The 16,383-nt window shown below is 39.5% G+C and overlaps 1 protein-coding gene across 1 annotated transcript; it reads left to right on the top strand.

Moving 5' to 3' along the window:
• Positions 1-1,508: 1,508 nt before the first annotated feature.
• LOC115018874 (complement factor B-like) lies at positions 1,509-15,981 on the top strand. Its single transcript, XM_029448120.1, has 19 exons — positions 1,509-1,580; positions 1,845-1,903; positions 2,473-2,679; positions 2,767-2,952; positions 3,038-3,214; positions 4,118-4,204; positions 4,472-4,611; positions 10,405-10,549; positions 10,729-10,857; positions 11,297-11,407; positions 11,928-12,062; positions 12,382-12,479; positions 12,878-13,007; positions 13,162-13,300; positions 13,526-13,602; positions 14,583-14,674; positions 14,804-14,933; positions 15,413-15,462; positions 15,579-15,981. The coding sequence occupies exons 2-19, from the start codon at positions 1,852-1,854 to the stop codon at positions 15,759-15,761; spliced, it is 2,268 nt and encodes a 755-aa protein (XP_029303980.1). The 5' UTR covers positions 1,509-1,580; positions 1,845-1,851; the 3' UTR covers positions 15,762-15,981.
• The last annotated feature ends 402 nt before the right edge of the window (positions 15,982-16,383 follow it).

Below are 16,383 nucleotides of genomic sequence, written 5' to 3' on the forward strand. Positions count from 1 at the left end.
TGATACCCCGGATGCAGTGTTAGAAACACACATTTACATAAATGCATACAGATAGAGAGGGAGAAGAAGAGAGGGAGGGGAGGAGAGAGGAAGAGAAGGAAGAGAGCAGGGAGGTGTCCCCCGGCAGTCTAAGCCTATAGCAGCATAACTAGGGGCTGATCCAAGGCAAACCTGAGCCAGCCCTAACTATAAGCTTTATCAAAAAGGAAAGTCTTTAGCCTACTCTTAAATGTGGAGAGTGTGTCTGCCTCCCGAACACAAACTGGAAGCTGGTTCCACTGGAGAGGAGCTTGATAGCTGAAGGCTCTGGCTCCCATTGTACTCTTAGAGACTCTAGGAACCACAATTAACCCTGCAGTCTGGGAGCGTAATGCTCTAGTTGGTTTATAAGGTACTATGAGATCTTTAAGATATGCTGGAGCCTGACCATTAATGGAGCATGACTTTGTAAGTCAGGAGAAGGATTTTGAATTCTATTCTGTATTTTACCAGGAGCCATTGTAGAGCATCTAATACAGGAGTAATATGATCCGTTTCCTTGTTCTTGTCAATACACGTGCCGCTGCATTTTGGATCAACTGAAGAGTCTTAAGCGACTTTTTGGGACAACCTGATAACAATGAGTTGCAGTAATCCAGCCTTGAAGTAACAAATGCATGGACTAGTTTTTCTGCATCATTTTGAGATAGGATGTGTCTTATTTTTGCAATGTTACGAAGGCAGTCCTTGAGATTTGTTTTATGTGGGAGTTAGAAGACAGATCTTGATCAAAGATAACGCCAAGATTCCTTACAGTGGTGCTGGAGGCCAAATTAATGCCATCCAGAGCTTCTATGTCATTAGATTATGTGGAGTGTAAAATTGACATTTTTGACAGAAATCAGGTAATTGCAAATGTTCCTTTAAAAGTGTGTGTACTCGATACATTAAGATCGAATACATTTAATTACAAATGCTGCACTCAAAATCTAACAGACAATTCAACCTGTATTAGAAGGTGAATTACCACTTAATTGTCACTGACCCACTGACAAACGCCGACAAAGTGATGCAAAATGACCACAAAAAAAGACACGAAACAACTACAAATAACTTTGTAGATACTGTACTTCTACTGTGGACCTTTCAGTTTGAAAATATATTTATTCTTTCTTCACTAACTCCTCAGAGGGAGAAAACAGAGAGACTGTCACACATTGTGTGGATTTGAAAATAAGTCTGCCAAACAAAATGAGGAAGATGAGATTGTCAAATGACTGTAAGTCAGTTAAAGGTAAACCAGTCTGGTGTGACTGGCTGCTGAATCAATAATTGAATCAATGTGTAAATAATCAAAGCTCACCAGTGTCTGCGGGTTTTGGGAAATGATGAAAGTTGGTTGGTTTCACAATTACTGTTTTTTAGTTATGCAACATGTGACCGTGTGTGTACACATCGTGGAAAAACCAAGAACCAAAACTGGCCTACATAAACTCAGGTTACACAAAGCAGAGTGATTTGGACTTCAACACTCTCAAATTAATTTGAATGTTTCAAGGCTTTCAGGAAGAGGGTCAAATAAGGAATATAAGAAATTAAAGGTACATTGCTTATTTCTACATTAGTCAAGTCGATTGAAATGTAATTATTTGAATCTCCTTAATTAAGGTCCAATGCAATGGTGTCCATTTGAGATTTATTCCGTGACACACATTATTGATTTCCTTTTATTTGTCATGAAGTTAATAAGTACCAGCATGGTCTTTGTTCATCCAGTCCCTCTTTCTCAACATCACTGTCCATTTGGAAAAAAATGTGAAGCTCCTACAAATCTTTTAATTTTTAATTTTGTTCTCTGGTTCAAGGTTCAACATGGGATTTTCAGACCACTGGAGTTGGCTTGTTGCACTTTCATGTCTCCTCGGTATGGGTGAGATACTTTTAGATGTATATTGTATTTGTAATTTTGAGCTTCCGAATGTCCTACATGTCTGTGTATTTACATTTACTGTAAAAGTCAAGCTGGGTTTTTGTAACTTAGTTAGACATAAAAAAAATAAAAACATGTTAATGTTTTGATTTTTAAAAACACTTCTAAAGATATTCACACATTACAAAAACAATTATAATGTAATTTGTCAATAGCTAAAGGATCATAATAACAATAATGCATATGGCAACTACCAATATAATACTGCTACTGAAAACCGTTACTTAAGATCAATTCCATCTATCTTAAGCCCACATGCGTATTAATTATAAACAATGCAGCAACACATGTTAAAGCCGAGAGAGACTTATTAGTTAAAGGGGCACTGTGGGAATTTTATACATGAGATGAGTTTAATCCTTAGTACAAATCAGTTTGTGAAAACAACTGTATAATCTTACGTGGCTCCGGAGGGAGCTTTCTAAAGTCTGAGTGCATTACTAAATCTTAGAAGTACTTACTACACCTCCATGCCCTAAAACAGTCTTTTTTATTTTTTTCAGTAGGGGAGGTTCAGTGTGATTGCACAGAGGACAAAATGCAAATAGAAGGAGGTCATTACACACTAACCAAGCAGCTGGAGACAGGCAGCATGTTGATCTACCACTGTCCTGAGGGCTACTATCCATACCCCTCTTTGACCCGCCTGTGCCAGCGAAATGGCAGGTGGAAAGAGCCACCCAGAAGATACCCAACTCAGAGATGCAGGGGTGAGTGATGTGATGATGGTGTTTCTCACTTCGCCTCAGGCTGCCGGCTCTACATGACAGCTTAGACCCTTTTATTTTGTTTTGCAGTTGTTGAATGCCCTGACCCCAACGTGCTGGAGTATGGAGAAGTCTTCCCTCATCAGGCGAAGTACTTTGTGAACAATGAGACCGCGTATGAGTGCTACTCTGGATACACAATGCGAGGCTCACCCAAACGGGTGTGCTTACCAAACGGGAAGTGGAGCGGCTCCACTCCCATCTGTAGCCGTGACTGTAAGTCCTGAACAGTCATCTACTCAGGTTTTAGATGTCTCCTCATTGGTGACTGTTTTCTGACTTATCTTGTGTGTTACCACAGCAGGGGCCACTTGTGCTGATCCTGGTGTCCCGGCTGGTGCCGCAAGAACAGGGAAAATATTTGGAATTGACGACACAGTGAAATACAGATGCAATGGCAACCTGATTTTGGTTGGGTCGAGTGAGAGAGTGTGTCTGGAGAACGGCCAGTGGACGGGCAAAGAGCCAGCATGCTACTGTAAGACAGATACCTACAGATACTGATCTGTTTGTTCTGAGTCTAATGGAAACTGTGCTTAATATACACATCTGCAAAAGTGATGCTGCAATATTCAAAAGCAATGAACTTGTCAAATTAATTTACAGAAGTTTACGCCACCTGAACTCTCAAACACCTTACGACTAATGTGCAACAATATCTAATTTTAATTTACCAAAGCCTAAATATGTTTTACGACAGTCGGTAAAGGTGACTGTGACTAAGATTGCTGAGTCAGTTTCTGTGGTGAACAGGCCAGATGAAGTCATCTGTCCACACCTCAGGATCTAAATGTTTAAACCTGAGATTGTACCTGAGATTATCAACATGTGAAGCACAAAAATCACAGATAACAGCCTCAGCACACTTTATTGAAGCAAAACATTTGACTAGTTCTGTGTGTGTTTTGCATGTTTCCTGTTTTATCTCTATTTGTAACAGCCAGTCCCCCTCTGGTCCTTGTTGCTGCTACCTGTAACACTGTTGGTCTGGTTCTGATCGAACATAACCCCATTCTAAATTATTTTACTAGCTCTGCACTCTTGTATTTTGTCTACACTATTACCCTCTCGGGAAGTTCTGTTTTTGAACTGCTAAGCTTGCTTCTAAAATGTAGCCTCCTGACCGTTGATGGGAAGCCAGTGAGGGATCATGTCCTACAGACTACCACTGCTTGGTCAGGCAGGTGGGATCTCCATATGCACACTATGCACTCAGTAAGAGCCACTATTTAAGAGTGAAGGACATGATCCCTCACATGCTTCCCATCTGTAAATTTGACTGAAACTACTGAACCTCGGTCTCTTGCGTTTTCTTTAATGTCACTTCACTTTGTTGTCATTTTTTACAAACTTCTGTTTACGTAGCTTTTGCCTCTTGCAGACAAACACACTTATGACACTTCATTGGAGGTTTCAGAGGAATTTGGCAGTGCCATCAAAACCAGCCTCACCACTTTAGAGTCCATCGGTAAGTTCCTGAACTAATCTGATTATTAGCATTATTTATTAGCAGAGCCATATGATAATTGTTGCTATTATAGTATATTTGAATAAAGAGGTATATATAATTTTGTTGATAATAATAATTTATCCTACTTTTTAGTTACCTCAAAACTCAATTCTGTTTATATTACATTATTTCTATCAATCTATTATACTTCATGAAAATAAATATATATGAATATGGCATATTTCTTCTATGGCACAATAACGGTATTTGTTTTGGATTCTTCAGATGACATACAGGGGGGGAGAAAAATCAGGATCTCAAAAAATGGGACGCTTAACATCTACATAGCAGTGGATATTTCTGAGAGCATCCAGGAAAAATACTTCCAAGATGCAAGAGATGCGATCATAAAACTGATCTCAAAGGTAAGACAAAAACTGCTTGCCCCATGATTAAAAATAAGAGACAACTATGTTTTATCAAAAATGATATGACAGTATGTGTTAAAAGTTTTATAATGTTTATTTTGTAGAGAGGGCAATCACCACAGATCAGCCTCAATTACAATATGCTGAATTTGCAAGCAGTCAGCAACATTGTGCTGGAGATGTAAGATAGTTTTTGCTGATTGTGGGCTCAGTTTAAAGCAGTGGTCTTCACTATTTTTTAGATGAGAGCCGCATTGACAGGACAAAGTCAATAGGAGAGCCACTTTTACCTCAAAGTATGAAAAGCAACATCCAGTCATAAAAAGCATGTCTGTTTATTAATCTGTCATCCCACCCAGAACATACAATATGCAATGCAGCCAACCAATGCATTCATTAAAAGCAGGTTTAACTCAATACTGGGATGATGTTGTCAAACTCTGCAAACAATATTTCTGCTGAAGTCAAAAAGAAGTCTTTCACAACTTTTGAGTCTGAGAAGGTTTTTTTTGCCCGAGACAAAATTCATGCGATCTCAAAAGATGCCTCAGTTAATCGTTCAGCTGTATTAGTTGTCCTGTGTATGATTCTTTGAAATTTCTTAAGAAAAAAAGGTGCAATTTCAACAATATTATGCCTCAGTTTATCATTTACACATATGTATTACAACTTACAGATCAGTGTATCTACAAAAACACAAACCATCGTCATGGGTATCTGGAACAATATTTTACTTTATGATCAAAACAACACATTTTTACACTTTGCAAAATCATCCTGTGGGCCAGACTGTGGCCCGCGGGCCACATGGTTGACACCCCTGTTATAGGCTATATTTTGTCTGCCTTTAATCATATTATTATTTATTTCATGTGTCTTTTTTTTACTGCATTACCTTTTTGAATGTGACTGCTATAAAACTAATTGGGAGTAGTAGATTTCACAATTTAAAGTCATAACCTGTAATATATTTTTGGTTTAAGGTGACATATGACTCCTTTTACATTTTCTGACAAACACTTCAAAGCACATTTGGCACAACGCACACATAACATGTACAAACATTATCCCACAACATTTGGCTGTCAGCACAACAGCCCAATAGTTGTGTCAAAAATTCATACAACACTAAAGATCTCCACCTTGTATTTAATTTCCTAAATTTTCCTCTGTATCAATAAAGTATCTATCTATCTATCTATCTATCTATCTATCTATCTATCTATCTATCTCTCTCTCTCTGTCTGTCTGTCTATCTATCCATCTATCCATCTGTCCATCTCTCTATCTATCCATCTGTCCATCTCTCTCTCTCTCTCTCTCTCTCTCTCTCTCTCTCTCTCTCTCTCTCTCTATCCATCTATCCATCTGTCCATCTCTCTCTCTCTCTCTCTCTCTCTCTCTCTCTATCCATCCATCCATCCATCCATCCATCCATCCATCCATCCATCTATCTATCTATCTATCTATCTATCTATCTATCTATCTATCTATCTCTCTCTCTCTCTCTGTCTGTCTATCTATCCATCTATCCATCTGTCCATCTCTCTATCTATCCATCTGTCCATCTCTCTCTCTCTCTCTCTCTCTCTCTCTCTCTCTATCTCTCTCTCTATCCATCTATCCATCTGTCCATCTCTCTCTCTCTCTCTCTCTCTATCCATCCATCCATCCATCCATCCATCCATCCATCCATCCATCCATCCATCTATCTATCTATCTATCTATCTATCTATCTATCTCTGTGTCTGTATGTCTTGTTGTTTATTTATTTAATAATGGGTTTGATTTAACTTAGTTCATTGGTGACAGTTTGATTTAGTTTACTTTTTGGTGCGTTTTGGTGGATAGTCGGGGTGCTTTTGGGTGTTTTTCTCCTGCCGGTGTTCTGCCAGCCGGCGTCTGATGTCATGGCAAATGGAGACTACACCAAGCTCACGAGGAAGCACGGGATCAAAATATCAGCCGGCTTCCCGTGTAGCGTTGAGGAGATCGGTATGGTTAGCTGTGGGAGATAAGGTCGGACAAGGCAGTGTGAAGTCTCTGGCACGGATGAACGGGGCAGTTGTCATCTTCCTGGACCAGGTGGAGCGGGTGCTGCTCCCCCAGCGGGGGTCTCTTCGCCGGGAGGGGCCGCGGCTTCGGAGGAGGGCTCTCCGCTGGGGCGGCCGGTGGCAGCTGCTGTGTCCTGTTTTTTACAGGAAACGCACAGCGATGGCTTTAACAAGATAGACTGGAGGAGGGAGTGGGAAGGGGAAGTCATTTTAAGCCACAACACATCTCTTAGTGGAGGAGTGGGCTTCCTCTTCTCCAAATCTTTTACTCCAGTCTCACCGGAGGTCAAGCATTTTATCGAGGGGAGGTTGCTTTTAGTAAAAGCCCGGTTTGACCTTTTTAATGCTGTTTTTATAAATGTGTATGCCCCAACAATCGGTGCAGAGAGGAAGTTGTTTTTACAAAAAATGAATGATGTTTTAAATAGCTAAATAAATTAAATGCTTTTTTAGATCGGAACCACACAGCGTCCCAGCATATTCTGAGGCAGCTGGTCCACTCTCATGGTCTGGTGGATGTATGGCGCAGGATGAACGCAGATGCTAAACAATACACATGGTCCCAATGCAGAGAAAATAGGATTTCCTCTGCCAGGTTAGATCGTATTTATTGTTTTAAACATCATTTTAACATTTTTAAAATGTGCAATATTATACCTGCTGGCTTTACAGATCACTCTTTGCTTTTATGTAATGTTTTTATTAGAAATGTGTTGCCAAGACGTGCATACTGGCACTTTAACTCAGTTTTAACATTTGATAAAAAGTTTAGAGAAGCTTTTATTTATTTCTGGAGTGTTTTTAGGCAGAGGAAGGGTGATTTTAACAGTCTTAGGCAGTGGTGGGACCATGGTAAGACTGAAATGAAAATGCTTTGTCAGCAGCACACCCTCAACGTCACACATGACATCACCAGATCTATGAAAGACCTGGAGGGTGATATAGTGGAACTAGAACAAATCAGTGAGTCCACAGGAGATCGAGGATATATTGAAATCCTCAAAGTAAAAAAAATGGCATTAGCCGACCTGCTGGACGTTAAAGTCCAGGGCACACTGGTCCGGTCCCGGTTCCAAAATGCCACGGAAATGGATGCTCCATCTAGCTTCTTCTTCGGCCTGGAGAAGAAGAACGGACAGAAGAGAGTAATCCACTCACTGCTCTCAGTCACAGGGCAAGAAATAACGGAACCAAGCCAGATCAGAACACAGACTGTGAGTTTTTATTCCTCCCTATACTCGAGTGAGTATGAGGGGGAGGAAACGCTTTGGGGTTTTTAGGGGGACTACCTCAGGTATCCGAGGAAACCAACTCACAACTGGAGGGGCCGATAACTACACAGGAGCTACAGGCTGCTCTGCAGAAAATGCAAGGACGGCGGGCTCCCGGCTGGGGGGGGGGCTATGGAGCAGGTCATCCACCGGGACCAGACGTACTGTGTGCCCGGCAGGTCCATGGTAGACAATGTCTACCTAATTCGAGATGTTTTGGAGGTCTCCAGCTCATTGGGCTTTGATACTGGTCTGATTTCTCTAGACCAGGAAAAGGCTTTTGAGCACAACTTCCTCTGGAAAGTAATGGAGAAGTTTGGGTTCAGCGCTGATTTCATAGGCAAGATCAAGGTGTTGTACAGTGAAGTTGAGAGTGTGCTGAAGGTCAATGGTAGTCTGTGTGCTCCTTTTAGAGTGTATAGAGGGGTCCGGCAGGGCTGTGCTCTGTCGAGGATGCTCTATGCGCTCTCCTTGGAACCTCTCCTCTGCAAAATACGCTCCAACCTACAAGGTCTGGTTTTACCTGGTTTTAATAGCAGATTTGTTTTATCCGCATACGCAGAAGATATTATTGTTTTTATTACAAGCCAGAGTGATGCGGACATTTTAACAGAAATAGTAGATAGTTTTAGTGTAACATCGGCAGCGAAGGTAAATTGGAAGAAAAGTGAGGCCCTCGCTGTCGGGGAGTGGCGTGGCGGTCTCCCAGTTCTTCCCCAGAGTCTCACCTGGAGAACTGATGGCCTGAAATATCTTGGTGTGTTTTTAGGAAAATAAATTATTCCAGAAGAACTGGGAGAACGTCACAGAAAAGATTCTGGGAAAGCTTTCCAAGTGGAAGTGGCTGCTCCCTCAGATGTATTTTAAAGGTAGGGTTTTGGTTTTAAACAACCTTGTAGCATCCCAATTGTGGCACTGTCTGACCTGTGTAGACCCTCCCTCAGGTATTTTAGCAAAGCTACAGAAAGAAACGGTGGATTTTTTTTTGGGATGGTCTACACTGGGTGCCACAGGGGGTGCTGTTTTTATCCAGAGAGGAGGGGGGACAGGGCCTTGTCCATCTGGCCAGCCGAACAGCCACTTTTAGACTTCAGTTTTTACAAAAATATCTTACCGGCCTGGCTGATTTGGTGTGGAGAGATGTGACCAGCTGCATTCTCAGACGTGTAAATAACCTGGGGCTGGATGCTGCTCTGTTTTTAACTGATTCTAATTTTTTTAAGTTAAATGGGCAGCCTCCGTTTTATCAGGGAGTTTTTAAGTCTTGGGCCCTTTTTAATCATAAAAGGTGTCCAAAGTCGGACTCTCTGCACTGGTTGTTGAAGGAGCCTTTGATTTACAGAGCCAGGCTGGACGTCAGCAGCAGCAGCACACCCGGCCTGATGGTGGCGCTCTGCAGGTCCAAAACACTGTGCCTGCAGCAACTGGTGGATGCAATGGGGCCGGCGCTGAGCGATGCCCGAGCCCTGGGCTTTCTGCTGGGTCTGACCTCCGCTCGAGTGGCCGAGAGGATTCTGGAGCTGTGGAGCCAGAGGCTCTCTGGGAAGGAAAGGAGCCAAATAAAAGACTACAGTGACAGGAAGGTTTCTCCAGACCCAGCAGACCCTTTTCCGGAGATCAACCTGAGCCCAGGGCTGGGAGAACTGACCGGTCCCCTGCTCAAGGTCACTAACCCGGCAGGACTGAAGCTGCACAGAGCCGACGAAAAGGCTCTATATACAAACTGTGTGAAAAGCATCCACAAGAAAGGCCTGTGCAGCAGACCCTCCACTGTGTGGAGTAACAGACTGGGTGGAGGAAGTGGACCAGGCCCACAGTGGGGTTTTTTTTACAAACCTCCCCTCAAAAAGCGGACAGCCGACCTCCAGTGGATGATTTTACATGGTGCCGTCGCTTGTAACGCTTTTATCTCTGTCATTAATCCTGCTATTTTTAACAAGTGTCCATTCTACAATTTACGTGAGACTGCATTCCATGCTTTTACTGAGTGTAAGAGACTCACAGAGTTTTTCTCTCTTTTAACATTGTTTTTTAGTCTTTTTAACGTAGTTTTTACCGAGAGTGTTTTTATCATGGGAGTTGCCTACAAAAAAGACAACAAAGAAAAGTTTCAGGTGCTAAATTTCCTCTCGGGAGAGGCTAAAATGGTCATATACATTAGCAGGAAAAACAGAGTTGAGAACAGAGATGGGCAGGATGCCAAGACAGTGTGGCTGTGTAACATCAGAGCAAGACTCTGGCTCGATTTTAGGTTTTGCAAACATACCGGGGATCTCGACACTTTTAAAGAACGTTGGTGTTTTAAAAATATTATCTGCACTGTGAATAATGAATGTTTACACTTTGCACAGTGTTTTATTGGATCATTTTTATATATTTATAGAATTGTTATTTATAAATATATATTTTTGATATGATAATATGATTTATGATCTATCTATCTGATGTGCTTTATGTCTTCACAGATTTCATCCTTTTCCGTGAATCCAAACTATGAAATTATCTTCTTCTCCTCTGAAAAGTATGAAGTTGTCAACATTCTTGACTTTTTTGATAAAAAAGCAGAACTAAACACCACCATAACTAAATTGGAAAATTTTGAAGTAGGGGGTGAGTCAAATAAATAAATAAATATATATAAATAAGATATAGGTTTCAGAAATACTGTTTTAATACACAGCTGGATTTATGTTGTACTGTGTGTGTGTGTGTGTGTGTGTGTGTGTGTGTGTGTGTGTGTGTGTGTGTGTGTGTGTGTGTGTGTGTGTGTGTGTGTGTGTGACTCAAAGACAGAAACACTGGAACAGATCTGGACCTCGCTTTTAGGACATTCTTGGAGAAAATGGCTCTTATAAAGCAACGAGTTGGAAAAGAGGGTTTTATGGAACATCGTCACGTCATCATTACATTTACAGATGGTATTTTTCAGCCACTTCAGCAGTCGAGCTGCCAATTTATATCCATAAAAGCAACTCATGGATTTAAATAATCATGCTGCAATTATTTAAAGGATAATACTTTTGGAAAACATATTTTTTTGCTTTCTTGCTGAGAATAAGATTGATGCCACTCTCATAGCTAGAGCGGTATCAATCCTCTCTAGAAAGTGAATAAGTGTATTTCACAAAATGTAAGATTACTCCTTTAATATTCATTAATTCACAACTTAACTGTGTTCCTACTGCTACTTCCCTTGATTTAGATTAGATGTGCAATCAATCAGCACTCATTTTGAAATTGTAAATATGCATCTTGTATAAATGACCATTAATATAATCCAAAATCAGTTTAAAAAATATGTAATAAAATGCTGTATTCCAAATAAAGCTTTTAACCCACTGGTTTCTTTCATTGCAGGGGCTTATAATATGGGCGGATCACCTGAACCCACTGTGAGAAGAATAAAGAACATGGTATACATGAACCACAACGGTGAACAGGACAATCCCTCAAGAGAAGAGTATCTGGGTGAGTTTCATTTTTAATACTGATTTTCAACATTCAGCCACACACATGCTATATTGTCAGAAACATTTCATTGTAATTCAATTACTCCTAGATGGCAGCTTGAAAAAGAATGTTTTAACGCACCAAAGAGAGCCTCATTTTTCAAAAGATAAGATAAGATATTCCTTTATTAGTCCACAACGGTGAAATTTGCAGTTTTACAGCCGCAACGGGACGATGTAACAACAGGAGCAAGTACACAAGTATAATAAATAAGTAAACAGTTCAAAAACAAAAACAAAACAAAATATATTAGACGGACTGAATATTGAATTCAAATGATTGCACAAATGATATTAAATATACTGCACATGATATTGCACATATTTGAAATTAATGAACAAATTAATTAATTGTGAGTCTCAGTATGTGTGGTCTACTGGGAGCAGTGCTGCTGATACAGTCTCAGAGCAGCCGGAAGGAAGGACCTCCGATATTTCTCCTTCACGCGCTTCACATGCTACGTTTTATTCTGTTACAGACATTTATATTTTTGCCATTGGAGCTAAGCTCTCTGATGACGACCTGCTGCCCCTCACAGCTGGGACCGGTGGACAGCATTACTTCAGAATGAAGGATATTCAAAATTTACAAAAGATCTTTGATGACATAATTGGTAAGTCATCTTTGAAAATAAAAAAAAGGCTGAATGTATCTGGTAACACATTAATGTCATTTATTTTTCTCCAGCAACTAGATATCTCTCCCCTCTAATACGACAGAAAGGATGTATATGATCAAAACTGGAGGCCAGAACATAGTTCTCTTGTTTTCATCTTGATCTGTGCCTCTATTTGGTTATATCTATATATATGCTGATCAAGTTCATTATTGCAAATACATGTGTGGTAAATATATATATACCACAAATGTATTTGCAGTAATGAACTTGATCAACATTGATTGGGTTGGATTTATTGGGTTTTTGTATGCAGATGAAGAAGAAGTTAAGGGTCTATGTGGTCTTCACAAGGAGTATGAAACAGACTCCAAGAGGGAAAGATATCCATGGATGGCATCCATTATTATCCAGGTGAATGTTTCACTTTTTCTTTTAACTTCAGAATTTATCTGTGAAATATGTTAACAAGGCTGACTAATCTCACAATCCTTTACATGTTGATTTATGTATGAGAATGGCAACAAAAAAAATCATCGGGTGTACCTGACCACAGCAATCAGCAATACAATCAGACAATATACAATATACTTTTCCACTTTTGAATACAATAAAATATAATATTCGGCTTAGTGACAACAGTGGAGTCAAACCTTTAGATGTGGAATTTCATGAAAAAAGACGATTAAATCTGCATTGAAAAACAGTTTTCTAATGATGTACCGCCATGTGGTCCATGTTGTTGTTTTTACAGTGGTGTTACCCTGTGTTTTAAACTATAATACATATTTATTTTCCCTTTGAAACTTAAGAATGAAAACAGATCGACTTGCATCGGCTCTCTGGTGAACACTCAGTTTGTCTTGACTGCTGCTCACTGCTTCAAATATGGACCTTTACCTGAACATGTCACAGTTGAAATTGATGATGGACAGGGTAGAGGTATACATGTTTATATATTTTCTGTATGTTTACTCATGCATCTTTTATTCACTAATCTAAACATGACATAATGGCACTTTAGGAGTGCTATAGTATCCAGTTTAGTTATTTGCTTATGCGTTATAATATTAAAACTTGATTGTTTCTTTTACAGTGAAAAAAGTTAAAACTTTCATAATACACCCGAATTACAATATTTACGCTAAAGTGAAAGAGGGCGTGAGCGAGTTCTACGATTATGATGTGGCTCTTATCCAGCTGGAGATGGATGTTCGAATCTCCAGTGATGTGAGGTGAGAACTCGTGTCCTACAAACACTGTCATTCGTAAGTGGATTTCCTGTTACATTCTCAGTTACATCCTGGAGGTTTATTAATAAAACGGTTACACGTCCTGTTCTTGAGGAAACATTTTATTATAAGCATTTTAAAGCATTTTTATAAAACATATTCCATGTTGGAAGTTATTTACTTGCAAAATCATCCTCTTTGTGATATTGTTTTTGGTATCTCGTTCAGACCTATTTGCATACCTTGCACCGAGGAGACCAGTGATGCTCTAAAACTGGTTGGAGAATCCACCTGCAAGCAGCAAGGTGAGGTGCCCAACATGCTGAAACACAGCTTAGTCTTCAATAATACCAAATAAATGCTCATCTTCCTGTGTACATTCATTCTGACGTTTCTACTAAATGGACCACAATGACTGTTTGCTAAGCCCCTCACCCCTTAGTTACAGTTGCTATACATGCCCGCCAAGCTTTCCGTTCTGGCATGGCCCCTTTGTGGTTCACAATGAAAACAGTGGTGTTCTGCCCTTACACCAGCTAGACAGTTAGCTAACATTCAAAAGTCCTCCAATAAAGATGCAAGGTTTGCTTTCTTGACTTTACTGTTCTTCTTTTAGTTTATAAAACTGTAACAATACAGAAATAAAACACATATAAGTATGCAGGCTTTACATAACATATAAGTAGCACTGTACAAACGACACACATACTACTATTAAAATAATTAGCTATCATTAGCATCACTATTAGCTAGAAATAGCACAGATCGCCATTAGCTAAATTAGCACACATTAAACTAGCTTCAGACCAAAAGTTACAGACTTCAAACATTCTGCACATAACACATCCAAATTGCACATGAATAACTCAAAGACAAATAGTCTCCAAGGCTCAAGCATCACAGACACGAACACAGTTTACATGGCGTCTCTGCTCCACGTGTTGATCTCCATGCTTCGTTTACAAAGATCCTCGCAAAGTAGAGAGTGCTCACTCTGAGCCAAAAAACATGTCCCAACTCTATAAACATGGAAATAGGCAGCACAAGTGGCATATTTACCACTCAAACATCTTAGTTATTTCCAGTGTAGAGGTAGTTTTTCCTAGTTTTAGTTTACAAAAAAAAGATATTATTGTGATCATATTCTAGCATAAAAGATATTTAATAACATTTTTTATTTCCTATTCATGTAAAATATGTCTTATTTAGCGGCCTCGCAGTTAAAATGAAATATCTCTACAGCCTCACGTACATTTTACTGAATTTTTGTCCTCTCTAAATACAGAGCAGGAGTTGTTAAAGACTGATCTTGAAAAACTCTTTTTCCTGACCAAGAAAGCAGAAAAGAAAGATGTCCACGCTAAGCTAGGCGTGCATGTGAGTTTTGATTACTGAGCTGCGTTGTCCGTTATGTGTGTGTATGTGTGTGTGTGCACTTTTTCATTATTTACTGAAAACATAAAAGTCACTTTGAGCTATGGTTCTTTTCCCAATTAACCAATGCAGAGAGATGAGTGCATCAGACATGCACTACAGGCACCAGGCATAACAACGAACGATGCAAAGGTTGCCGTGACTGATAACTTCCTGTGCACTGGCGGTAAAACTCATTTCAGAGATCATATAACATGTAAAGGTAAGTTCCCTCTTTTACAAGTTATTTCCCTGCTTCGAGGGGACCTGCTAGTTATCCCATAATTGAGCTAAGCTAATTTCACCATCAAAAAGTATCCTCAAATTGCACACAGACACATTATATTGGCAGCAATATACTTGTCTGATTTAGGGTAAGTAAAGAAATGGCAACACACCCCAGAATATCCCTTTAAATGGCAAATACACATGTCTTCGACCTTTAGAGCCTTACTCATAGGCGAAAGTTCTTGTTTTTTGTTAGTTTGTCCACTCTTCATGCATGACGGACTGTGGGTGTTATTGTTTTGAGGAAAATTTGAATTAACGTGCATTTCATATACTAAAACATGAGCAACATTGGTGCAGACCAGTAACTGAGGCCTATTATTTTGTGTGTGTGTGTGTGTGTGTGTGTGTGTGTGTGTGTGTGTGTGTGTGTGTGTGTGTGTGTGTGTGTGTGTGTGTGTGTGTGTGTGACAGGTGACTCTGGTGGCGCTGTGTTCAAGAACTATGAGCATCGCACAGTACAGGTAAACAGTCGGGTATTTTATTTTATTGACAATAAAACTCTGAAACATTGAAATTAACGTAATTAGACCATTTAAGTTCTTGCTGACTGTAAAGTAAAAAACTATTTATTTTGCAGGTTGCACTGGTCAGCTGGGGAACCAAGGATCTGTGCAAGTTGGTTACCAATTCAGATCGCGAGTCAGATGAGAACTCCAGAGATTTCCATATTAATCTTTTCAGAGTCGTCCCTTTTCTTAAATCAATCCTTGGAAATGACAACCAGAATGACTACGCACCACTTCAGTTTTTGAAGAACTAAAAAGTATTTGCATACTATAGTTTGTTTTGCCATCTCAGTTTTATGTTTCGTGTATACTGTACTAAACAAACTGGATTCTTCTTTGTGTTCATAATACAAAATAAATAAATGTTCAGATCAAAAGCATACATATTTACACATGCTCACAAAAAATACCATTTTTTGTATTTTCATAATCGACCAGGATGTAAAGCAGTTAATAAATCACTATAAACCTGCATATTGATGTTTTTGAAGTGATTCTAATCCAAGTTAATGTGTCTACCATAATATTTATACCACGCTAGCCATCCATTTATTATTGCTGACTGTTAGGCCATTGTGCTCAATGTTGCAAACGCAGAAATGCTTTATGGCAATATTGAGTATTTATAAGATTTTTATATATTACTGTGAAAATGTACCTTTATTTTTCAGGTAGTAAATTCACCAGATCAGCCTAAAACCAACATTCCTGTCCGTCTATTTTAGCCATAAATAGTTCCTCAATAGATATTTCAAAAAACAAATTATACTCATGAAATGACCTAATATGAAATAACCCATACTGTGATAGATATGTTGTATTGCCCCTTTATTGGATTATCACAGCAAAACCAAACATGGAGCTTAACTGCTTTGT

The sequence above is a fragment of the Cottoperca gobio genome, chromosome 14, assembly GCF_900634415.1.
Source record: "Cottoperca gobio chromosome 14, fCotGob3.1, whole genome shotgun sequence".
In the NCBI taxonomy this organism is placed as follows: domain Eukaryota; kingdom Metazoa; phylum Chordata; class Actinopteri; order Perciformes; family Bovichtidae; genus Cottoperca; species Cottoperca gobio.

Excerpts from the sequence above, each read along its gene's own strand:
- LOC115018874 (XM_029448120.1), top strand. The coding sequence starts at position 1,852 with ATGGGATTTTCAGACCACTGGAGTTGGCTTGTTGCACTTTCATGTCTC. Across the intron at positions 4,612-10,404 it reads TCATAAAACTGATCTCAAAG|ATTTCATCCTTTTCCGTGAA; the intron begins GTAAGACAAAAA and ends ATGTCTTCACAG. Across the intron at positions 12,480-12,877 it reads TGGCATCCATTATTATCCAG|AATGAAAACAGATCGACTTG; the intron begins GTGAATGTTTCA and ends TTGAAACTTAAG.